The 25,438-nt window shown below is 38.9% G+C and overlaps 1 protein-coding gene across 3 annotated transcripts in view; it reads right to left on the reverse strand.

Moving 5' to 3' along the window:
- NTN4 (netrin 4) overlaps nt 1-25,438 on the reverse strand; it is a 118,298-nt gene that overhangs the window by 55,651 nt on the left and 37,209 nt on the right. For all 3 annotated transcript variants that reach the window (XM_082635660.1, XM_082635659.1, XM_082635658.1), the window contains exon 3: nt 23,858-24,136. In XM_082635660.1, the coding sequence (XP_082491786.1) occupies nt 23,858-24,136 (279 nt within the window). The remainder of the gene's footprint in view (nt 1-23,857; nt 24,137-25,438) is intronic.

The raw sequence follows: 25,438 nt of genomic DNA on the forward strand, positions 1-25,438 counted from the left end.
AATATAGTAGAGACCAAGGTCAATAATTGCTATCTGTATAAAACTCTAAGTGCGGTCACTGAGGTTGTGTCTTGAAGAGTACCTAGGATTTTCCTTAGGGAACAAAGACAAGAAGATAACCCCAAAGGAATATTCTGAATACTCAGTAAGTAAACCAGAGGACATGTGTTGAATAAGTAGGTTCTATCTAGACCACAGAATACATTAAATAACTTAAGAATGATGAATTTATCCTGTAATACTGAAGATCCATTGAAGATTTTTGAGTAAGGAAGTGATTGAAAGGTATATTATATATACTTTATTTTCCTCTCTTTTAAAAGATTTCCTTTTATCTCCTATCTTGTCTGTTATGTTGTTTCTTCTCCCTCCTTTATTATTTCTTTTCCAAAATTTTTTACCCCAGCTTATACCTTCCAACAGCCAATGGCAGTCAAATGTATTTTCTGATAATGTTTGGAATTTTAAAAGGTTTTTAGTTTTTATTTTATTGCTTTTTTGTATCCTTCCTACTTTTAAAACAACCAGTTATTGAATACTATATAAACATAGATGCTGCAAATTATTGCTACTTTTCTTTAGAGGAACTAAACTATCATTGTAAGTCAGTTTATCTGGTTTGGTCTTGGAATGCCCAGGGCCTATATGTAATTTCACCCAACTCATAGGTTAGTCCTGGCCCACAAATTCCAGGCCTCAGGAGGCCACAGACATTTAGGGAAACCTCATCAAACATTCACATGTATCACAAGATAATGTGGACAGGTCAGTTCCCTCTGGAGTAAAGATTTCAGAGCATTCCCTCATTCCTGCATGCCAAGGATTGGGATGAACCTCCCAGGGTCTGAAAGATGCCAGCCCAGCAAATATTTCTGCCCACAGAAAAATTCAAGGAGCTGTCATTTTGAGAATTACCAAAAATAGCTGTAAATCATTACCTAGACCATTTGAAACAAGAAATCCTTCCTCAGCAATACAACTGTTACAGTTCAAGCTTGAAAGATCACCCACTATTTGATGCTTGTGAAAAATGTGCAAGTAAAACTAGATCTTCATTGAAAAAAAAAAAACCAAAACAGAAAAAGGAAAATTTAGTAACAAGTTAAACATAGCTCTTATTTGGTACAGAAACATAAGCTAGATAAAGAGCAGGAAAATGGGATTATGTATTTAAGGCTTAGTTGAAGAAGAGTGATGCCTGGCTTTATAATTGGAAAATGAGAAATCTATTTCAACAAAAAAACTACAACTCCTAATTATCTAAGAGGTATACCTCTTAGATAATACCTTGGCATTTTGGATATTCTATGAATTTCATAAACTCCTTTGTTATGCTGAGAGTATGTTTCTCTGTTGATGTCAAAAGTTTTCCTACCTATATCTGAAACCAAGCAAGACCCTGTGGGACTCCTGGGCATGAAAGCCTTTATGTGTTCCCTGTTTTTTGTTTGCAGGGAATAGACTTCAGCCTCCATGACCTCCCCTGAGTTCCAAAGGGCAGGTCCAAACAGTTGCTAATCAAGGAATGGAGGGGATGCAAAGATAAGGGAGGAGCAGCCAAGAAACAGTAGTGCAGCCTTGGGGCAGGGTCCTGCTTCTGCCTCAAGGGACACACATAACAATATCTTTAAGCTCTTTACAGAACTAAAATTCCCAACAAATGGAAGATGTGAGCATTCTTCATTCCAGAGAAGCTTATCAAGAGACTACCTGAGGCCAGATTAAAGGAGTGCAGGCCCTGCACACACCCTGACCCTTATCAACAATTCCACCCTTGAACCATTGCTATAAAACTCCTCACCAAATCCTCCCAGGTTGGGACACACACTTTTGAGAGGCATGAGCCCGCTGTGTCCCTCTTTGCCTGGCAAAGCAATAAAGCTATTCTTTTCTACTTCACCCAAAACTCTGTTTCCAAGATTTGATTCAGCACCAGTGTACAGAGGCCAAGTTTTCAGCCTCATGTCTAATAGTATTTATTTGTTACTAATATTAACCTACTTGCAAGTCATTTTTAGCATATTTATCTTACAAGGAGGGAATCATACAAACTTTGAACCAGTAATTTAAGGAATTACTGGAACAACTTGCTTATTAATACCTGTTCACTTTGACAAATATTATATATTAGAGGCAAATAGACATGGAAGAGAAAATACCACTCCTTCATATGTAAGGTTATAGAAGTAAGAATCTAGGTGGGTGCAAAATGAGGAAACAATTCTTTCAAATCCGTCATTAGAAGATACACATCTTGCTTAGAAAAGCTGCTTTCTTTTTTATTATTTTTATTTATTTATTTATTTTTGTCTCTGTTGGGTCTTCGTTGCTGTGCGTGAGCTTTCTCTAGTTGTGGCGAGCAGGGGCTACTCTTCATTGAGGTGTGAAGACTTCTCATTGCGGTGGCTTCTCTTGTTGCAGAGCACGGGCTCTAGGTACATGGGCTTCAGTAGTTGTGGCTCACAGGTTCTAGAGCGCAGGCTCAGTAGTTGTGGCACACAGGCTTAGTTGCTCCACAGTATGTGGGATCTTCCTGAACCAGGGCTTGAACCCGTGTCCCCTGCATTGGCAGGCAGATTCTTAACCACTGTGCCACCAGGGAAGCCCGAAAAGCTGCTTTTTAATTGTTCCCTTTGGGGCAGAAGGCCTTCTAGTAGTCAGCAAACATAGAGTTGAGGAAATTGGCCATGGCAGGAGGTTGTGAGAATCTGGTTGTTTGCCATGTCAAGCATATGGGTTGGACAATCACTTATCAAGATGTTGTAGAATATTTAAACATTAGATGGAAGATTGGCTTTGACAACTTGTAAGGTCCTTCTAGTCTTAAGGTTCTATGATTCTAAGCCCTGCTGCTCTGTATTGTGAATACTGCCTGGTTGTAGGCAACTATCCATAATCCTTTCTGAGCTAGCAGATAAGACCTAAATGTCATATGGCTGGGTCCTGTTGGCATCTCTCCAATGCAGCATGTTTCCAAATGATGTGAAATTCAAACAAGGGAGAGCTAGGAGAATATCTCTTCTTTGTTGCAGGCACTACCCGATGTGGCACAAATGAAAAATAAATGTTAATAGTCTCTGAAGATGGATTTGCATTTGTCAATAATGACTATACCTAAACTAAATTGTATTCTTTCTGATTTTTCTTCTACTGTTTTCCTCCTTCTGAACTGCATTTTCCCGATGGCTTGTGACTAAAGTAATTGTAGCCTGTCATGCTAGCACCTGCCTTCCAAATAAAGGTATATTTCATCATCTGGTGATGCTCACCACAGACATTCACCATAATGGAATTATCAAAGCGAATAATCAATCTGGTTAAAGCTTTGAAGGACTCAAATTAACTGAATTGTTTTGTGAATGTCTGATAAAATTTACTTCCCAACTGCTTTCCAAGAAAGAAAGGACCAACTATTGTTCCTGTCCTACTAAACTTTGTAAAGAAAGTTAGCGGAAAAAAAGATTTTACAGCTAAATATTCAGAAATTCCTGAATTTCATCAATTGTCTAATTTCCTTGAGCTCTTGTGCCATTATTGTTTACATATACATGATTTTATTTTCATTCTTTGAATTCCAGTGGGAAATGAATATTCTTTCATACCATCATTGGAACTTTAAAAAATGTTTGTGAAAAAAGGATACAAACAGTGCCTATTCTATGAACCTAAGAAAAATGCCCACTTAAAGGCAGCTGGGGCAATTCACGGACCTCCATTTAGCTGTGACAAACTAATGATTTAGAAAGTGGAACAATGCTTTGTAGCACCTTAAGACAAAATGTAAAGGCAAAAATCTGATTTAATTTCTAAAGAGATAGTATGTCCCTTTTAGAGAAAAGGATTAACTTCTAAAAGAATGAACTTCTTATGCATGAAAAGAGATAAATTCTAATAAAGGCTAGCCTGTTAGAACCTGCTCCTCTTAAGCAGGGCAAAAACAGGCACAACAATGCTACAGCATAAACCTTTGAATAGAAAGCATTGTGAGGAAAACATGTCTTTTCATTAACAAATAAAATATTCCTCTACCCCTATTAAAGGTTTGCATGCTTTAATTTAACAGAAGAAGTGGGAGTTCTATGGTGAATATGAAGCATAATAATTGAGTTTGGTAAAAGGGGGCTTGAAACATACTGTCAGAATGGGATAAAATAGGCTGAAGCCCGAGTATTCCAAACCCTTGCCCAATAATATATATAGCAAGAATGTAAGAAGTTGAAAAGCTCTACAGTCTATTCCTTGGTCTATACTTTAACACTAGAGAAAACGGGACTTGTAAGAAAGCATGGGCAAAAAAATAAAGAGGTATAGAGCAGAAACAATTATGAGCAAAGAATGAAAATCAGCCACGAGAGGCTTCCCTGTCAGCCTGTTGCCTGAAATTCTTCCTACTGGGACTCATTCCTTTAGCTTCTGAATGGTGCTTTAGGTTCAAGAGCTCCCTACAAAAATGTACTTAAGCTCAGAAGGCGTAAATCCTTAAATTATTAGCAACAAACATATCAGCAGGGATTATAACCATCTGTTTTCAATCCTAAAACTGTACTGAGTTGCTTAAAGGAGGGAAGTAGTTTCCTGGTGGAAGGAAAGGGAATGTCTAAAGGGGAGAGGGAAGGAGCCAAAGACAAACTGTGCCTACTTCACTATTTTGCCAAGAACCTTGCTCTGGCTGACAAACCTGGAAAAAAAAAACAAAAACAAAAAACATGCATGAAGCCAATACACATTTCATAGGAAAACTGCATGTAAGTACACTGTATGGTAATCGTGTTTATATACCTCTCTCCACTAAACTCTTGCAGGGAAGAAACTGTGGCTTAAATTTCTTTGAATTCCCAGTAACTGGCATATAATAGGTTTTCAATCAATATGTTAATTTTTTGTATTCAGCCAATGTATATTCAAATGAGCATTGAGAACCTTAGTTATTGAGTTTAGTTCCATTTTAAAAACTTCCCAAGAAAGCAGGGTGCTAATTATTCATTTGAAGTGGGAATAGGATACTTTTGTTTGTCACAGAGCAGGATTTTGGGCAGAGTAGGATTGAAAGACGTTCAGCTTTGTCCAGAGTGCTTCTGGTCAAGGAATATTGGTAAATATGATGTTACATAGAGTGGTCATCTATAGTTGATCTGGGAGAACTACTGTAGGCCCAAGGAACATGGATTAGTCAGGGAGGGAAATGGGAACAATAAAGATGAAGAAGAAGATGATGATAATGATGATGATAAATAATAACAATTAATAGTAGTAGTTAATATTGATTAGCACTTAACTATGTACCAGGCACTGTTCTAGGCATTGTATAAATATTAATTCATTGGATTTACACAAGAATAAGGTAGGTATAATTATTACTTCCATTTCATAAATGAGGAAACTGAAGCCCAAAGAGTTTAAGTAATTTGCCCAAGGTCACAAAGCCAGTAAGTGGTGGAGCTATTTGAATTCTAGCAGTCTGACTCCAGAGCCACCATCTTAACCCTTAAACTATACTATTCTAAAGACCCTGGGGAGTAGGATTTTTGAGGGATCTACTTTGGCCAGATCTCTTCAGTGTGTTACTTAAATAATATTGGTATGTTTCAAACCAATTTGTCCTTGAAGAGCTCCTTGGGACAAAGGCTGGTTTGGACTCAAAGTGAGCCATTTCAAGGTATTAAGTTCTTGAATGGATTATTTGTCCTATTCCTCTGGGAGAAACTTAGCAGTTTTCAAGATGGGTGAATATAGGAAGACTGGCCCCCATTTCCCATACCTGGCATGAATAAGTTCAGGGCATGTACTGGTAGAGAATACTTTTAGATTCTCATTGGTTCAGTGTAAAATCTGTCTGTACACTGAAAATTCTGATGCCTCCTAGGGGCATTTCTGGGTCACTGCAAGTGTTAACAACTCTTAACTTATCAGACACTCCCCTGAATAAATTTGCAAATGGAGATAACAGGAATGTAAATGAATTCTAATTAAAGATTTGCTGTTTGTGAATAGCCTCCCTTTTGTTATGGGCTCTCCCTATTAGATATGATTTGGTAGGGATAGATAGTAATATTATGTAGTGTGATGGCTTTTAAACAGTTCGTTTTAATTTATAAAGAATGGTAAGTGAGAACACTGTGCATAGCCTAATGATTCAGGTCAATGTTTAGATTCAGGTTGCTGGCTTATTTGAATTTTTTCACGTGCAAAACTTTGTATGCCCCCAAAGCTTTTATTTATATATCTAAATGGCAGTTTTTCTGTGCCACTGTGCATGCTATTTATCATATGAAATCAGGAGTTGAAGTAGTATTCAGAAGCGTGAATCCACACACACAAAATTTCCAAATGCTACTAAATCTGTGTACTCCAAATTGTGGACATTAATTTTAAGATTTCGTAAAGATGTGTTTCAGCAGACCTCTGTTTTGTAGAACTAAGAACTAAAATCACGTTTTGTGGTTTACCTTTCAACATTCATCATGGCGCTTTCTGTGAAATTAGATGATTGGTCAAAACCAAAAACAAAACAAAGCAAAAACAAACTTTCCAAACCAATTTCCCTGCAGAAAGGAAGGCAGAAACTGCTCCAGGACAGAGAAAAGCATTTTGGGCTTTCCAAATAAATTTCAAAACACTTTTGAGTTAAAAAATATTGTTAATAACATAACCTTATTTAAAAGCCACATGAAAGCAGGTTTTAAACTAATCCCATTGTTTTAAAATGCACTATTAGCTCAACAATGGTTTTAAAGTGAGCACTTTAGTGTAAATTTGGGGTTCTTCAGTAAATTTTAGGTAGGATTCTCTCTTACTCTTCAGAGTGATGATTTCCTAGAATAAAGAAAATCTCTCTCTCTCTGTGAGTCCAGGTATAGGGACTACTTTTATTTATAACAATGGGCTTAAAAGGTTCAAATGTAGCAAGTTTTGGGAAACCACATTATCAACATTATCAGAATACTTTTCTTTGCATATTTCCCTAATTAACAAATAATGTTCTTTTTGCTTGGTAAAATTCAGATAAACTTTGAAATGCTGCCTCCCCCCACCCACAACCCCATGCCAAAAAAAAAAAAAAAAGACTAAGTGTTCTGGCTAGCATACTTTTGTGGGTTATCTCTGCCTTTTTTTTTTTTTGTAACTGAAGCATAGTTGATTTACAATGTTGTGTTAGTTTCAGGTGTACAGCAAAGTGATTCAGTTTTTTGTTTGCTTGTTTGTTTGTTTGTTTAACATCTTTATTGGGGTATAATTGCCTTACAATGGTGTGTGAGTTTCTGCTTTATAACGAAGTGAATCAGCTATACATATACATATATCCCCATATCCCCTCCCTCTTGCGTCTCCCTCCCACCCTCCCTATCCCATCCCTCTAGGTGGTCACAAAGCACAGAGCTGATCTCCCTGTGCTGTTCGGCTGCTTCCCACTAGCTATCTATTTTACATTTGGTAGTATATGTAAGTCCATGCCACTCTCTAACTTCGTCCCAGCTTACCCTTCCCCCTCCCTGTGTCCTCAAGTCCATTCTCTACGTCTGCGTCTTTATTCCTGTCCTGCCCCTAGGTTCTTCAGAACGATTTTTTTTTTTTTTTAGATTCCATATATATGTGTTAGCATACGGTATTTGTTTTTCTCTTTCTTTTTTTTTTTTTTTTTTTTTTTTTTTTTGCTGTACGCGGGCCTCTCACTGTTGTGGCCTCTCCCGTTGTGGAACGCAGGCTCCGCGGCCATGGCTCACGGGCCCAGCCGCTCCACGGCATGTGGGATCTTCCCGGATCGGGGCACGAACCCATGTCCCCTGCACCGGCAGGCGGACTCTCAACCACTGCGCCACCAGGGAAGCCCTGTTTTTCTCTTTCTGACTTACTGCACTCTGTATGACAGACTCTAGGTCCATCCACCTCACTACAAATAACTCAATTTTGTTTCTTCTTATGGCTGAGTAATATTCCATTGTATATATGTGCTACATCTTCCTTATCCATTCATCTGTCGACGGACACTTAGGTTGCTTCCATGTCCTGGCTATTGTAAATAGAGCTGCAATGAACATTGTGGTACATGGCTCGTTTTGAATTATGGTCTTCTCAGGGTATGTGCCCAGTAATGGGATTGCTGGGTCGTATGATAGTTCTATTTTTAGTTTTTTAAGGAACCTCCATACTGTTCTCCATAGTGGCTGTATCAATTTACATTCCCACCAACAGTGCAAGAGGGTTCCCTTTTCTCCACACCCTCTCCAGCATTTATTATTTGTAGACTTTTTGATGATGGCCATTCTGACTGGTGTGAGGTGATACTTCATTGTAGTTTTGATTTGCATTTCTCTAATAATTAGTGATGCTGAGCATCTTTTCACATGCCTGTTGGCCACCTGTATGTCTTCTTTGGAGAATGTCTACTTAGGTCTTCTGCCCATCTCTGCATTTTTATTATCACTGAACCATTTTACAACTCTGTAAGTTGTAGAAAATAAATAATACTTCAAATAACTCTTGTCCATAGAAATGCAAATCAGTTGTGTCTGACAATGCAATTGATCATTGCCCTTCATATTGACCTATTTTGCACCTCTTTGTATATTTCTTCATTTGCCAGTGTATGTGTGGTTCTTCGAATTTTCCTTTGAAGCAGTTATAAGGTCTTACTGGTCCCTCATTAATTACTGAGTTAAGTAAAATGGTTGACACATGTTTATTTTATATCTGTGTGACAGTCATGGCTTTACTCTTTAAAAATGTATCCTTGGGACTTCCCTGGTGGTGCAGTGGTTAAGAATCCGCCTGCCAATGCAGGGGACACGGGTTCAAGTCCTGGTCTGGGAAGATCCCACATGCTGCAGAACAACTAAGCCCATGCGCCACAACTACTGAGCCTGTATTCTATAGCCCGCGAGCCACAACTACTGAGCCCGCAGGCCACAACTACTGAGCCCATGTGCCACAACTACTGAAGCCCGTGTGCCTAGAGCCTGTGCTCTGCAACAAGAGAAGCCACCACAATGAGAAGCCCGCGCACCACAACGAAGAGTAGCCCCTGCTCGCCGCAACTAGAGAAAGCCTGCATGCAGCAACGAAGACCCAACACAGCCAAAAATAAATAAATAAATTTAAATAAATAAGTTAAAAAAAATTGTATCCTTTAACCTGCCATTTCTTATCCTCCACATGTTACCTAACGTTCTTCTGTCTAGACTACTTGAGGATATACTTCTAAAAGTGGAATTTCAACACGCTTTATATAGCTAAATGGGTTTTGAATGTCTCATATTTTTACAAGATTAATTCTACTAGCTGCTTTTTTTCAGTTTCATTAGGCACTTTATCTTTCCTGTGGGGACTGTAATAAATATTTCTGCCATAAAAGTGAAAATAGCATTAAACTAAAAATTGTGATGCTCAGGAAGCTTATGAAGATTACATTTAGATAAGATCATACTATTACCAATTTATATGATTTTTTTTCTATCATTACTTCCTTACATAGTATTATTTCTTATTTGCTTTTTGTTTCCAATGGGTTTTTTTTTTTTTTTTTTTTTTTTTTGTGGTACGCAGGCCTCTCACTGTTGTGGCCTCTCCCGTTGCAGAGCACAGCCTCCGGACACGCAGGCTCAGCGGCCATGGCTCACGGGCCCAGCCGCTCTGCGGCATGTGGGATCTTCCCGGACCAGGACACGAACCCGTGTCCCCTGCATCGGCAGGCGGACTCTGAACCACTGTGCCACCAGAGAAGCCCTCCAATGGGTTTTAAGAATTATTTCTGACTACTGGGCTTTTAAAAATTATGTCTGTCCAACAGGTATATTTATTTGGATAAATCCTACAAATGAATAGTTAGGTTACATGCATAATTTGGTTTCAGATTTGCATGTGTACAATGGCAATAAAGTAAGGTACTCTGATTTTAAGACATTTATTTCAGTGTATCTAAGGAAGTGCCTCATAATATCAAATTAACTCCTTTTCTCCTCTATAACAGCTACAATTTCTTCAAGATATAGAACAAGAGAAGATTAACAAATATCATTAGAGTCTTGCTGCAGTTCTTTTTTATAGGCAGACTTTGACTTTCCTAAAATACTATATAAGAAACTATCTTACTATACAGCTAAGGCATCTGAAATTTCTTTCAAGCCCGATTACTGCCTGCGTTACTGTGTTGAGTCACTGGGACAGTTGCTATCATACATAGCCGTGTGACCCACTCCATCTTTGCTCTTCGTTTGATCTCAGTTAAGTCTTGTTTTCATAAGTTCACTTTGCACTTGTCTTTTTATATTTAAACTTTTCCAAGGTCACAACACAAATCAGTGGCAAAATGGAACAGAACTCCCAAGAGAGTCCTAAAATATTAGTCTTCCATCTTAGAACAGTGATGTCATCAGGAAGATTTTGTTTTTTTCCTTCCCACAAACACCTAAAATAACTTCTTATGATAAAATCTCTGGAGGGAAAAAGGGATCATATCAATTTCAATTTTTAGTATCTATTTAATTTGAATAATTTTAGAAAGAAATAGCAAAAGTAGAATTAACAATATATAACTTCTCCTATGCTGTTAAAACTATCAGACAAGAACCCGAGAAACTAAGTGAAGGGAAAAACTAGAACTCATTTTCTAAGCAACTTATCTGTCAAGCAGCATTTGATGCAAGAAAGAAGGAAGGTCTTGTGGGGTTCTGTTCAATGTCTTTGAGGATTTAGATGGGTTTTTATAATTAGTTGAGGACCAGGTAAATTCTATTAGAAATGCTGTGGGGGATTTTTAAGTACTTTCCACCACATTGACATTCACTTGCTTAATATATTCACATAGCTTTTGGTTATTTTAAAGGAAAATTCCTTGTCACCGACTATTTTGCATTCTTATAAAAAGTTTTTTCTTCCTTTCTTTCTTTTTTTTTTTTAATTCATTCTAGTTCACATTTCCCACTGTTTTCCTTTTTTCTTGACAGTTCTGTTTAACTGTCACTCAGTATTCTCTACAGTGCAGAGGGTGTTACAAAAGTTGACTTAAGATAAATGAGCCCCTGATTATAGTACAAGAAGCCAGTTGCTAGGGCATGTTTTCTTCCATAGTCTTTTGTTGTTGAATTAATTCATTCAGGTGCTTCTTTTCATATGGAAAATTGCTTGTTTCCAGGTGAATCTTGTAAAACATAGTCTTCATTATTGAGTATGCTCATATGAAAGATTAAGGTGGAAGTACTGATATTAAAAACTTATGCTTGTTTGGCAACTCTATCAGAAAGCAGTCATTACCACATCTGTGATCATTTGAATATGTCCAGAAACAACAACCACAGATACTGAAAGAATTGGTTTTCTTCAATACCCATCCATCCAAAGCTACTGCTTTTTAAAACAGTCAGCTTAATGACTGGGACTTGAAAAGAAATATATTCATTTTGTAAAGTTCCTTTATAAGCAGCCATGGATTGGTTGGTTTGTTTTTTAGCTTTTGATTTTTTCTTATTGAGATTATATTCACATAGCATAAAATTCATCATTTTAACAATTTTAAAGCATGCAATTCAGTGATTTTTAGAATATCCAAAAAAATTGTGCAATCATTGCCATCATCTAATTCCAGAGAATTTCCATTGCCCCAAAAAGAAAACCTGTGTCCATTAAGCAGTCACTCCCCATTCCTCCTGAGCTCCAACTCCTGGCAACCACTGACCTACTTTGTCTTTATGGATTTGCTTTTTCTGGACATTTCATATAAAAGGAATAATACAATATGTGGCCTTTTGTGTCTGGCTTCTCTCACTTAGCATATTGTTTTCAAGGTTCATTTACGTTTTAGCGTGTATCAGTACTGCATTCCTTTTTATGGTTGGATAATACTCTATTGTATGGATATACCACATTTGTTTATTCATTCATCAGTTGATGGACACTGGGTTGTTTCCACTTTTTTTGTTTGTTTGTTTTGTTGTTGTTTTTGTTTTTTTTTGTTTCCACTTTTTGGCTCCTATGAATAATGCTGCTATGAACATTCATGTAAAAGGTTTTGTGTAGACATATGTTTTCAATTCACTTGGGCAGATACTGAGGAATAGAATCACTGGATCATATAATAACTCTATGTTAAACTTTTTGAGGACCTGCCAGACAGCAGCAGCACCATTTTACATTCCTGTCAGCAATGTATGAGGGTTCCAATTTCTCTACATCCTCATTAACACTTGTTATTATCTGCCTTTTTGGTTATAGTCATCCTAGTGAATGTGAAGCAGTATCTCACTGTGGTTTTGATTTGCATTTCCCTAATGCCTAAGAATGTCAAGCATCTTTTCATGGGCTTATTGGACATTTGCATGTCTTCTTTGGAAAAATACCTATTTGAACCTTTGCCCTTTTTTTTTTTTTTTTTTTTTTTCAGTACGCGGGCCTCTCACTGTTGTGGCCTCTCCCGTTGCGGAGCACAGGCTCCGGACGCGCGGGCTCAGCGGCCATCGTTCACGGGCCTAGCCACTCCATGGCATGTGGGATCTTCCCGGACTGGGGCGCGAACCCGTGTCCCCTGCATTGGCAGGAGGACTCTCAACCACTGCGCTACCAGGGAAGCCCAACCTTTGCCCATTTTTTTTTTTTTTTTTTTTTTGCGGTACGCGGGCCTCTCACTGTTGCGGCCTCTCCCGTTGTGGAGCACAGGCTCTGGACGCGCAGGCCCAGCGGCCATGGCTCACAGGCCCAGCCGCTCCGCGGCACGTGGGATCTTCCCGGACCGGGGCACGAACCCACGTCCCCTGCATCGGCAGGCGGACTCCCAACCACTGCGCCACCAGGGAAGCCCTGCCCATTTTTAAATTGGGTTCTTTTCTTAGCATTATGTAGATAAATGTGACATAAAGAGAATAAATTTTGGAATTAGATACATGGGGTTTCCAACCCCTGCTCTCAATAATCTTGGGTAAATTTCTTAATAAAAAGACATAGCTTCCTACCTATAAAATAAGGATAATAGTAGTGGCTCCATGTATTTGAGGATTAAAAGAGAAAATGTATGTAGATGTGTGACACAATCAAGAACAGTCAGTATTATTGATATTTTTAACATTATTATCTGAAATGAATCTCTTATTTTTTCAATGCCATTGATTAATTCATTCATATATTGACTGGGGATTTTTTGAACCCACTATATGTTAGACATTGTGACTATCCCAGTATCTGCCATTAAAAAATCAGTAGTTTAGCAGATAGGGAAAGCTGGATATGTAAGCAAATAATACAGTGAAGTAAATATTTTAATCGTGATAAGTACAGTGGACTCTTGGAGGTCTGAGGGATGATTGGGGCTTTGTGTCAAGGCCACTAATAACCTACTTGTTTGACAAAAGAGGCTGTAATTCTTTGCTTTGCATGTTAGTGAAGTTAGGTGTCAAAGTGTAATTCTCTTTTTATTACCTATGAGAATTGAATTAAATTACAAATGAGAATTAGAAGATAAATATACTACAACTATGATCTTTAGCCTCTATTTAGCATATGGAAATACTACAATTCCATGTTTCCTTTAATTTTAATGCCTACGAGGGGCTTATCTGGGAAACAATGAAACCATTGCCCTTCAGGAATTCTGAGAGCTGACTGAGCCAGCTAAATTACATGCCTGGTACTGGTGCCCTTAGAGATGCAAAAATCGAAGGACAAAGACACTTGATCAGTGTTTACTTTTACAAATTTCGTAATTGTTTGTATATATAACATATTTAATAGTAGGAAAAAGTAATCATTTTTCCATTTCCATATACAATATATTGTAGTTTTTGAAACCATAATTTTCTCTGCTTTTTCTATCTAAACAGCTCTAGAGAGTTAAAAAAGTATCAGAATTCCATATGATTAAAAAAATCTTATTAAGAATTAACAAATACCATACTACTTCTGTATCCCCACACATGTACTATTTTATTCCATTAAATATTTACATTGCTAAGATGACTCAAGCTCCAATTATAGTATTAAGGTTTTGAATGCCAAGATTAAGAGACCTTGTCTTCCTCACTATTTGAAATGGCTGTGAGCTTCCTCCATCTTGTGGAATAAGATATATCTATATACTTGTCTATATACTATATACTTGTTATATATATTATATATATTATATATATATATATCTATATACTTGTTATATATTATATATTATATATATCTATATATATAATATATACTTATATATTATATATATATATATATATATATATACTTGTCTGTATGTGTGTGTGTGTGTGTGTGTGTATTTTAAACTTATGTGTCTGGTAACTAAAATTCGCCTCATAAGAGGGAACAGGACTTAAATTACAACTTATCTTCTACTGAATGTAATTGTTTTAAGACAAATTGAAGTACATTTCCAGCTCTTACAAAATTGGCAAGACACAAATGAAATACCACAGAGATATGAGACCTGGGGTTGTGAACCAGAAGTCAGATATCTGTAACCTCAGCTTTTCTCTTTCCATGTAGCTTCACCCTCCACTCACTCCATTATCTTAGCAATTAAACAGGGAGACTAGGCTTTCCAGATCCAGAGATCTGACTCTAGGCTCCCAGCTATCCACAGGATGGACCCCCAAATGCTACTGGACTGAAAAGGAAATATTCATAAGAAAATCTGCAAAGTGAGATATGCCTTGAATATCTAAGGAGTATTTTACAGTAGGAAAAATGTCAAATTTAAGTTGTTGTTTCCCAGTTTATAGAACTAGCAGCTTAAACCTGTTAAAGAAACTCATTTTTGTATCCTTACAGTGCCCAAATTTTGACCTAAAAATACACGTGATTCACTTTCTGTAAAGCATGTTCATGAAAAGTTGAATGTACAAATATTATACTATTTGGAGAATCAACCTTACTTTCCTATTGGCTTATATTGTACTTTCAGAGATGTTAGCTCTCACACTAACATTTTAGCTTTCTGGTATTTTTATCCTTCAACCTCTCTGTGAAGTAGTCAAAAGCCTATAAACAAATACTTAAATGTTCTGGGGGAACCCTTGAAAGGAACCCCACAGGGAATTCCTTTCCTGAGTGCAAAAAATTATTTTGTAATGCCTCTAGGTTTAAAGTTTTCTGGTTTCCTAGTCATCAAATAAAAAGAGTAATCTCAGGCAACTTTTGCCATTAAAAGAGAGTGTGTCTTACTGTTTAGAGGGAAAATAAGGCTAGATTCATTTGCAGTCTTATAGTCAAAACACTAACAATTTGCAGCCATGAACATGTTTTACTGACTTGCCCTGCTACTAGGAAACACAAGGTAGTAAATGAAGTATAAAGAACACTCTGTACACCTTCTATGTAGTTACTCACTGCCAAGGGACTACTGGCAAAGTTATACTATACTAACATAGGAATATTGAAAGAAGAACTCTAAGACCTTGAAATGAATTGAGAATAGTCTCACACTAACTGCATCAAGCTGACAGTTTCTATTTTGTTAATATTAGGAATACAACATTGCACGCCCCTTGGTGATAGGATTACCCATTCCTCCTGGTCTAATGTGACAAGTGAACTGCTTGGGATTGCTGCTGCCTTTCATTAGCAGTGAAAATGATTTATGGCTAGAGATGGAAGTAAAGAATGGTAGATCCAGAAATCCCTCTTCCTAATAAAACCAAAGATACTGATCAAAGATGATTCATACCCCCCAAAAGATAGTCACTTCTGAATTATTTTCTTTGTAGATTTTCCAAACTTATTGCTTTTACTCTTTCTTTCTTCCCTTTGGGCCATTTCAGTAATGAATAGAAGAGAAGAGAGAATCAATGATAATTTCTGGTTCAACAGAAATTAGATGACTTGGATAGATTACCTATTCCTATAAAAATAGTCTTTTTAATGAGAGCTTTTTCCTTGGTACCATATTGGTGGTGGAGGTAGGGTATGGTAGTAAGAACTCTGAATGTGAGAAATTGCTTTCTATCACTGTGACTACAAGCAGGTAAATTAATCTCTCTGTACCTCAGTTCCCCTTATCTGCAGAATAGAAACAAAAATGCTTATCTTCTAGGATTGTAGTAAGGATCAAGTGAAATAATGCATGGGAAAGGGCTTTATAAAATATAAAACAAGGAAACTTTGGTTGTGGGAGTAGTGTTTTCTCTCTTGTGTCCTCACTTCCCTCTTTGCTCCGTTTATTATTTATTTATTTATTTATTTTTTGGCTGGGCCGCACAGACCCATGCCCTCAGCAGTGAAAGCTAACCACTGGACCACCAGGGAATTCCCTTTGCTCAGTTTAGATTCCATGATCCATGATGATAATCAATCACTTGAGCCCACCCCTACCACACTTGCCCTCCTGTGCTTTCTCCCCTCTTTTTAACTCTGTTCTTGGCATAATATCAAGTATAGATTAAGTACAGATTAAGTTTTTAACAACACAACAACAACAACAAAAAGAGAATGGGTGGTGAATTTAACCTGAGTTCTACTTTTTATTAACTTTTGGGAAATCAGTTAGCATTCCCAAGCCTCAGGCCTCAGTTCCTCATCTATGAAAGAAAGTGATGATGATACTTCATGCAGTTGTTGTGAAGATAAAATTCAATAACATTTGTAACATGACAGCACAAGACCTGGCACACTATAAGCATTTAATAAGTTGTAACTATTATCAGCAGTATTTATAATCCATGATAATTATTTTTTCTCTGCTGAGAAGACCTGACACTAATTTATAGATGTTCATTTCCAAATATACATGCATGTTTTCTATATGAAAATATTTTAAAATTCTGATTTAATATTCTCATTTAATAACTTTATTGATTGTTTTTAAACCCTCTGCTCTTTTCCTTAATACCTGAAGAGCCAAAAGCTTTCTAATTATTATTGTACATTTGACTTATTCACAGTACAAAAAAGAATTTTTAAAAAGAAAACTATGGTCTTAAATCTGTCCTGAATTTATAAAACATGACATGTAAGATGTGCAAATATAAATACATGAATAAATGTATTCAGATTCAGATTCGAAAAATTTTTGTAATGAAACTATATGAATGATTCTGAAACTTGCCTTACACAGCTAGGTAGGCTAAGTAATATTTTCCTCAAAACCCACATTATGTTTCCATAGGTTTTAATGTTTTCTTTTAGATTTAGAACACATTTAGTCAAAATGTTGACACTCTTTTATAATGACTTTCTGGTTACAAAAGAAAAATCCACTTTAACCTTAGTGTAACTCAAGGCATTTAAACAATTCTCCACGGCATTCTATGGCCTCTTGTTATCCAATGAATGATATTTTAGTAAAACAATGAAACGTTCCATGTTCCTTCTTATTACCATCCATCATCCAACAGCTGTAAAATCACCAGCTGCTGGGAAAAAGAGAACTACATCAGTTCTCCCAGCTGCAAGGAGAAAAAGCTTAAGATCTCCTCTTCACAGAATTTCTGGGATCCCAGCAGGCTGGAATCAAAGTACAGTTTTCCTTGACACAAAACCTCTAGCCTTGTAAACATGTCAAAAAGCACATACACTATGATTTATTCTTGTCGCTACTGGGGAGAAAGTGTCTGTGAGAAATGTGGTAGAAAAGGCTGAGATGATATAAGATAACAACAGCAATGTAGATAGAGGCTACCATATGCCAGGCACTGGCTATCATATTTTTAAGCCTCACAATAACTATATAAGGTAGACATTGTTCTCATTTTCTTAGGGAACTGAGGTTCAGTGAGACATTAATTTAGTAAATGCTGTGGTGAGTCAAATCCAGATCTATTTGACTCCAATGCTAGGGTCTTAAACACTGCGCTGTTCTGCCTTCCAGTGACATGAACAGATAAGGAAAAATTGAACTGGTGAAGGCTAAATGGAATGGATTGGGAAGAAGGGGAAAATGGAAAAGGTGGTACTACTTTAAAAGACACAGGAGGAGTGTTTAAAGGTAAATGAGGCTGCGAACTGGTACCCCACTTCACGCCTTTTCCTACCCCCCTCATTCAAAGAAGGAAAATGGCCCTAAAATCTTATATAGCTTAAGAAACAGACTAAGTATCATTTCCATTAACTTCCCTAGTTCTCTATCATCAGCCATCAAAAATTCTAGCCCGTAAAACCAGATTTCATTAACTAATTACTCATCCTCACAACATTGGCTGCAGGGGATTTGGCATAGTCTATAAAGCAGCAGCTCTCAAACTTTAGCAAGCACTGGAATCACCTGAGGGCTTGTTAAACACAGATACCTGAGCCCCATTTTTAGAATTTCTGATTCAGTAGGACTGGATATATATTTGCAATTATAACAAGTTCTCAGGTAATCCCAATGCTGCTGGTGCAGAGACCACACTTTGAGAATGACTGATATAAAGAAAAACTGTGCTAAAGAAAGTCAGTTATACACACATATCTATGACAAGCTGACTAGTAAAAGAATACTCTCTTAAGAGGCTACCTTCTGTTCTGCAGGCACAATTTATGAATCTGGTTATTTACAGCTGCATATGTATAATGAACGGTGTTCAGAGATACACAAATATGGGAGGACAATTGACCTTATGACCATGCTCTTAACAAAGCAAAAGACTATGCTTTTAATGTGCAGTTTGCTCAGCTAAGCAATCATAGGGATAAGAATATCACATTCAAACCAGGCAACTATGTCCAAATTTAATACCAACTCTTTATAATCCAGAAAAAAATATACATGAAAATAAAATGCACCTAAGCTTAGGGATGGGAAAAATCTGAAACCAGAACCATTCACATTTCTAGTCATAAGCCTCTGCTGGTCCAATTGCTTATGGCTTTTTTTTTTTTTTTTTTTTTTAAAGAGAGTCGAGACAGCAGGAATCCTTCTGGAACCAGATCCCTGCAAACCATCATGGCCTTGGCCACTTACCTGTTTCTAACCCCTTACCTGGCCCTAGCTCCACGTGTGACTCGGTCTCGCCTGGTTTTGGTACATACTATAGTTACAGCACTGGGGGCTACCACCATTGTTGCAGAAGTGGAAATCAGTATGAAAGCTGGGGAGTAGGATGTCACAAAATGAGTATTATTTTAAGAAGAAATGGCTTCCAATTTCAAAGGAGCCTGAGGTGAGTAAGGAAATGAGGTTTCCATCCCATAGGGTCTTCTAGGATGGAGACTCCTCATTCTAACATCCTTTTGAAATGGAAAAAAACACTTACTATACAATCCCCTTTACTTGGTTATCCAGATCCTCTTTTTAGGTTGATAGTTATCTATTTGGGTGGCGGGGGGCAGGGTCTACAGTAACCTTAGTGTAACAGAGAAACCAAGCTGCAATAAGTCTACATGATTAGAGCAGATGAAGCTTACCTTTCCAAAGGGTAAAGCCTAAGCCTAGCTGGCAGCACACAAAGATTAACACTAAAGCCCAGGGAATTCTCTTTTCTGGTACAACACTGCATTGGCCTACTCATGATATGACATGAGTGACTGCACAAACACGCTGAATGAAAGTATGAGGTCCGACTGGCCAGAGGCAACATCCCGACAGGAGATAATCACTGAAGAGGTTGCTGAAATAAAGTGCAGTTACCTACTCTCCACTACTCCTTGCTGAGAGAGGTAGGGTATGGGATGAGCAGTAAATGATGTTCTTCATTCTTCAAATAAGTAAATCCTGATAGGATGGGGTTGATGGTCAATCAAGTAGCAGAACAGGATGAAAATCTAGGCTAGTTCTAGATCTTTCTAAGGAAAAGAACAGCAGTGATAAGGGAAAAGAGAGGAACATTTAAAATGCCTGCAAGTATTAAAAAGGAGAGCCTTCTTTCTTTTCACTTATATAAGACAGGAGACGGCATCTCTTTTTTTTGTTGCAATGGCAGCAGACTTGCTGGTTTTCACAGAACACGATTTCTGTATTATGGTCTGTTGACAAGGCTCCTCAACCACTGGAGAACAAACAGGCTGACCGTTAATGTCAGAGCTAGGTCTTCTCACGAAGCCTCGGACAGGGGCTATCTCACATACTGGATCCACAGAGGAACCCCCGACACTGCAGGGCGCTTCAGTTAAACTTCTGAAATATTACAATGGAGTGATTGGCAGGTTTTGGGGGGCTCTGACTTCCTTGCACATGTAAATTCTTACAGAAAAGCTGGAAATATAAGGATGGGGAAGATTTAGTTTAGAGCCACAAAGTTCCAGACACCAGCCACGGATGTTTCTGCCCCATTTCACTACATGTTCTTTTCTGAGAAACACATTGCTGAGTGTTAAGCACTGTGGTTGAAAAAAATGATTCACCCTCCCTCATCCTCCGTGTGAATCTCACAACTGCAGAGGCTGAAGACAGGAAAGTTGTCTCTGTTCCCTCTCATCAGAGAACTCACTTGGTGACCTGGTGGATGTCATGAGCAAGGTAGCCCAGTTGTCTGTGTCCCCTGCCACAGAGATGTGGCTGACCTTTGTCATGTAGATGGAGAATTCCTTGGTCAGCCACTCCACCTGTTCAGGCATTAGCCCTGTGAAATAAAACATGCCAATTTGGTTAGCAATGTGCTGCCCATTGCGGGAGAAGCCCTCTTTCTTGAGGCTGGAGACAAGCTGAATCCGAATCTAATGACACAGTCGGCCATGCCTTTCACTTCTTGCAACCGTTGTTTTTGCAAATCCAGGCTGGTCACAATGGTTAAGGCAGTCAGGGCTCCATTGAGAATACATGGGATGGATCAAGATCTTCAAATGTGACTCCACCCTTTTGGCTTCATCAGCATCTTTGTAGGACCACAGTGAAGGCTCCCACATGCTCACCATGTAAGCCCATGTTCTTGGCATAGGATCGGCAGAGACAACATTAATGCCCTCTTGAATGAAGTGGTACACAGCCCAGACATCCATGTTACCATCACCACTGTCCAAGCCTTGGTAGGCTGGCAGAAGATTGTAGAGAACAGTTGTATTTTAAGACTTTTGCCATCAGCAGACCAGGTCAGAGAGGTGTACTGGGTGGCTCTGCTTTGCTGCTGGTACTGATAACTTCTTGCTTCAGTTCATTTACAATGACCTTGCCCTCCAAGTCCCAGAGCTGGGTGTTGGGGCCCATGGTGGCACAGAGCCAGCAGTGGTTGAGGCTGAAGGACAGGGAATTGATGATGTCCCCACCATCTGGCATATAAAGGTGCTTGCTTTTATTGAGGTGCCACAGCATGGCCTGGCCATCCTTGCCTTCGGAAGCACAGAGGGATCCATCTGGAGAGACAGTCACAGTGTTCAGGTGGCCCAGGGGGCTGATATGGTTGGACTTCAGTTTGCAGTATTCCAGTTTCCATACCTTAACCAGCTTGTCCCGGGCACAGGAGATGATGATGGGATTGCTGCTATTGGGTGAGAAGCAGATGCAAGATACCCACTCCCAGTGGCTCTCACCCTGGGCAGTGTATTTGCATATACCCAGAGTATATAATAAAAACTTCCAGAATTTTCTCTTCAGCCTAAGAAAGTGTTGCTAACTCTTTGAAAGTTTACATTCAGAGGATTTACTTTAAAAAAAAAAAAAAAAGAAACCACTGCTTTTTTTTGCGGGGTGGGGCCATGTGGCATGCAGGATCTTAGTTCCCCGACCAGGGATCGAAACCATGCCCCCTGCAGTGGAAGCGTGGAGTCTTAACCACTGGACCACCAGGGAAGTCTCAAAACTATTGCTTTTAAATGCATACTCATGAATGCTTTACAAGGCTCTTGAGAACTCTGGTAATTTAGTTTGGTTGACCAGAGCCATTCAGGTTGTCTCATAGGTCATGAGACAAATCAAATATGGCCTATTCTGGGCCATGTTTTGTGGGCTTCTAAGCTTGTATCTGTCCTTTTGCTCAGGACTCTACCCTGAAATAATCCTATAAGGCTTGGATTAAAAGATAGCTGAGGAAACAAAAGGCCAGTGTCGTGGTCCGTTTGGCCTACTAGAACAAATTTCCATAGACTGGGTGGATGATAAATAACAGAAATTTATTTCTCACAGTTTTGGAGGCTAGAAGTCTGAGATGAGGGTGTCAGCATGGTCAGGTACTGGTAAAAGCGTTCTTCCAGGTTGTAGACTGCAGACTTCTTACTGTGTCCTCACATGGCAGAAACAGAGTTAGCTAGCTGTCTGGCCTCTTCTTTTAAGAGCACTGATCCCATTCATGAGGGCTCCCCTCTCATGACCTAATTACTTCCCAAAGGCTCCACCTCCATATACCATCACATTGGGATTAGGGTCTCAACATACAGATTTGGGGGTGGGGACACAAACATTCAGTACATTGCAGCCGGCCGGATCTCCTTCGCTAATGCACTTAAATATAATGGCAGAACTTTATTAGCATCTTACCTCATGCAAATTTTCTTGTTTCAGTCTAGTTGGTTGACATGTATCTAGAATATCTAGGTTATTTTCTATAATACCTGAACCCAATTAACTTAGGTATAACAAATTATTCCATCCTTTATTTGAAACAATATTGGTTCAAAAATCCATTAATGAGTAGAAACTAGTAGATGTTTGTTGAATGAGTATTGCACTTCCTTCAACTTGGAAGCCCCAGCTTCACTTCTAGAAGTAATAGCATTGTTTCTATTTTTGTAACTTCCTGGCTACTGTCCTAGTCATTTCAGTTACCCCAATGCTATTCTGCACCCCAGCAACTCAGCCCAGCTAACACAGACTATCCTGCTGGCTAACTGGTTCACGGTCCCTCACGGCCATACCTTTATCAGGGCTGGGAGAAAGAAGACAAATGTGTAAGTCTACTCTTTAGGTAATGAAGTAAGGATATTCTGAGGCCTTTTAAGTTTTATTTATTTCTGTTTGGTTTGGTTTGATTAGAAGTATCGGAGCAAAATATCAAATGAAAGAATTAGAGTGTTCTCCTACTTGCCTAATCCTCATTCACAGCTCTGGATGCATCCCAACAAGGTACTTGCTGTCTGAGCCACTTTGTATCTTTTTTGGAAGAAGATGAGGTGAGGACAATGACAGTAATTTTCATCATCTCCCTATTCCTATGTTGCTATCATTCAACCAAACACCTACTGAACACCTTCTTCTGGCTCAGGTAATACACTCGGTCCTGAGGATGTGAAGATCACACAGTCCCTGTCCTCAGGAAGTTCGTGATCTCCTGGGAGATGCAAACAGTAAAAGTTCAGAGGAAAGCGCAATGAGACGTGTGAGCCTAGAGGAAAGAGCATTTAAGTCTTCCGTAGGGTGAGAGGCTACTCTTTTTTTTTTTTTTTTTGCGGTACGCGGGCCTCTCACTGTTGTGGCCTCTCCCATTGCGGAGCACAGGCTCCAGACGCACAGGCTCAGCGGCCATGGCTCACGGGCCCAGCCGCTCCGTGGCATGTGGGATCTTCCCGGACCGGGGCACGAACCCATGTCCCCTGCATTGGCAGGCGGACTCTCAACCACTGCGCCACCAGGGAAGCCCTGAGAGACTACTCTTTACAGAGGAAAATTATTGTTCATTCTACTGGCTGGCCAGCAAAAGATACTGGGCATTAAATTGAAGTTCTTATTTTTTCCACTCTAAAATCTCCTTAACAATGGCACCCATTTACTGTCAAAGCTGGTTTCTATGTGATAATGCCACAAATATGATTATGCCACCCTCTCCTACTGCTCGCCTTACACTTTATATCTGGAAGTCATGGTACTAAAAACTGGCATGGATGTTTTCCAAGGAATCTGGTTATCATACTTGACTATTTATAATTCTAAAATGGAAGATTAAAAAACAAGTTAATAGGCACTTTATAGGATGGGCATGGAGTCAGAGGAGTGAATCAGCAGAGGAAGAAAGAAGAACCATGTAAGCACAGACGCACGCTAAGGGAACTTAGACTACCAAAGGATTTTTTTTCGTAAGTGAGGACTTGTTTTACATACCACGTGGAATGGTCCAGGGGCCTTGACAGGTCTGAAGCCATCAACAGGTATACACTGATCAGCGTGGCCATTACAGAAGCAGCTGCCCTTGACAATGAAGTCATAGATTGCATAGTGCGTAAAATGTTGAGGCTTTGCATTCAGGTTGTGTCTCTGACAGGGGCAAGACTGTCGTTTTAGCAGCTGCACACGGAGGTTGGTGATCTTTAGCTGCTCCTGCGCTTTGGCACTGTAAGGGTTCTCCACATCATACGGTGGTGACAAAGCTCTGAAAATAACCTGTAAAGAAAAAGAAAATGCTGTGCATATATAGGACTGTGTGCAAACCCTGAACTATTTGCCCCGTGTAGTCTTGGTTTGATTTATACCTTTTATTATCTGCAAGTAATAAGATAACAAGAGGTTTTCAGACCTTGATCACCACTGGGGAAGAGCTGCCCTGTTATTCCAAGGAACAGATGTGCTGCCTGTTGGAATGCAGAAGAAGTATAAATTGAGTAATCAGCAGAAATCTGACTCTTGGGATGAAGGCAGCCATACAAAGATCTTGCGGGAAGAGCATTCTGGGCAGAAGGAACAGCCAGTTTAAAGGCCTTGAAGTGGAATCAAGCTTGGCTTATCCAAGGAAGAACAAGACTAGTGTGTCTAGAGTTCAGGGGACAAGGGGACAGTGGAGAGGAGGACAGAGGCCACGTATGATAGGTCATGAATAGAGAGCCCTTTAAAGGCCGTGGTAGAGTTATCCTAACGGTAGTGGGAAGCCACTGTAAGGTAATAGGCAGAGAAGTGATGTGATCTGATTTGCATTTTTAACAAAGGTAACTCTCTCTTGCTTCTGCGAGGAGAATGGATTATAAAGCATAAAGAATAGAAGCAGGAAGACCAGTTAGGAAGTGACTGCAAAATAAAGATCCAGGCACTTATATTTCTAAATGAGGTATGACCCTTTCAAAGACTCATCAGTTATTAATTGGGACCACTTTCTCTATGAGTATTTTTGGTTCTCCTTTTCTGGATCTGCCTTGCAACTTGTGGCATATATTTGGAATATTTTTACTGGAAATAAATATACAACCCTTTGAGGGTGGATTTGATTTCTAAAATTAGTCAGAAGTCGCTTGAATCCAATGCAGTGAGTAATGTACCTGATCAAGTTAGTTAACAGCACTTTTGGTTAAATGCAAGGGGTAACTAAGTAATGAGACTTTTTATTGTGCAGGTTATAGACAGACTCTACAGGCAACCTAAGGCTTTAGTTCTGAGGAGGAAACCAGAGGGAGGAAGGCTCAGAAGGGACAGACTTTGGACATGTCTGTGAGCCTATACATTATACAGGGGCAATAAAATGGGCCTTGGGGTGGGGTGGTGCAAATTCTCTAGTAGACCTGTTACTTTGGAGGAGTAGAGGTTAGTGGAGAGGGAAATCACTACCCAGGGAAACCAATGAATATAAATATAATGTAACATGAAGCATTATTATAAGGAGGGCAACACTGTTACACCTCATTATGCAGTTAAAAAAAAACACCTCAATCAATCTTGTTGATTTATATAGTAAGAAATACAAAGCTCCTCTGAAAG

This window comes from Mesoplodon mirus (genome assembly GCF_964341445.2).
Source record: "Mesoplodon mirus genome assembly, chromosome: 11".
Taxonomy (NCBI): Eukaryota; Metazoa; Chordata; class Mammalia; order Artiodactyla; family Ziphiidae; genus Mesoplodon; species Mesoplodon mirus.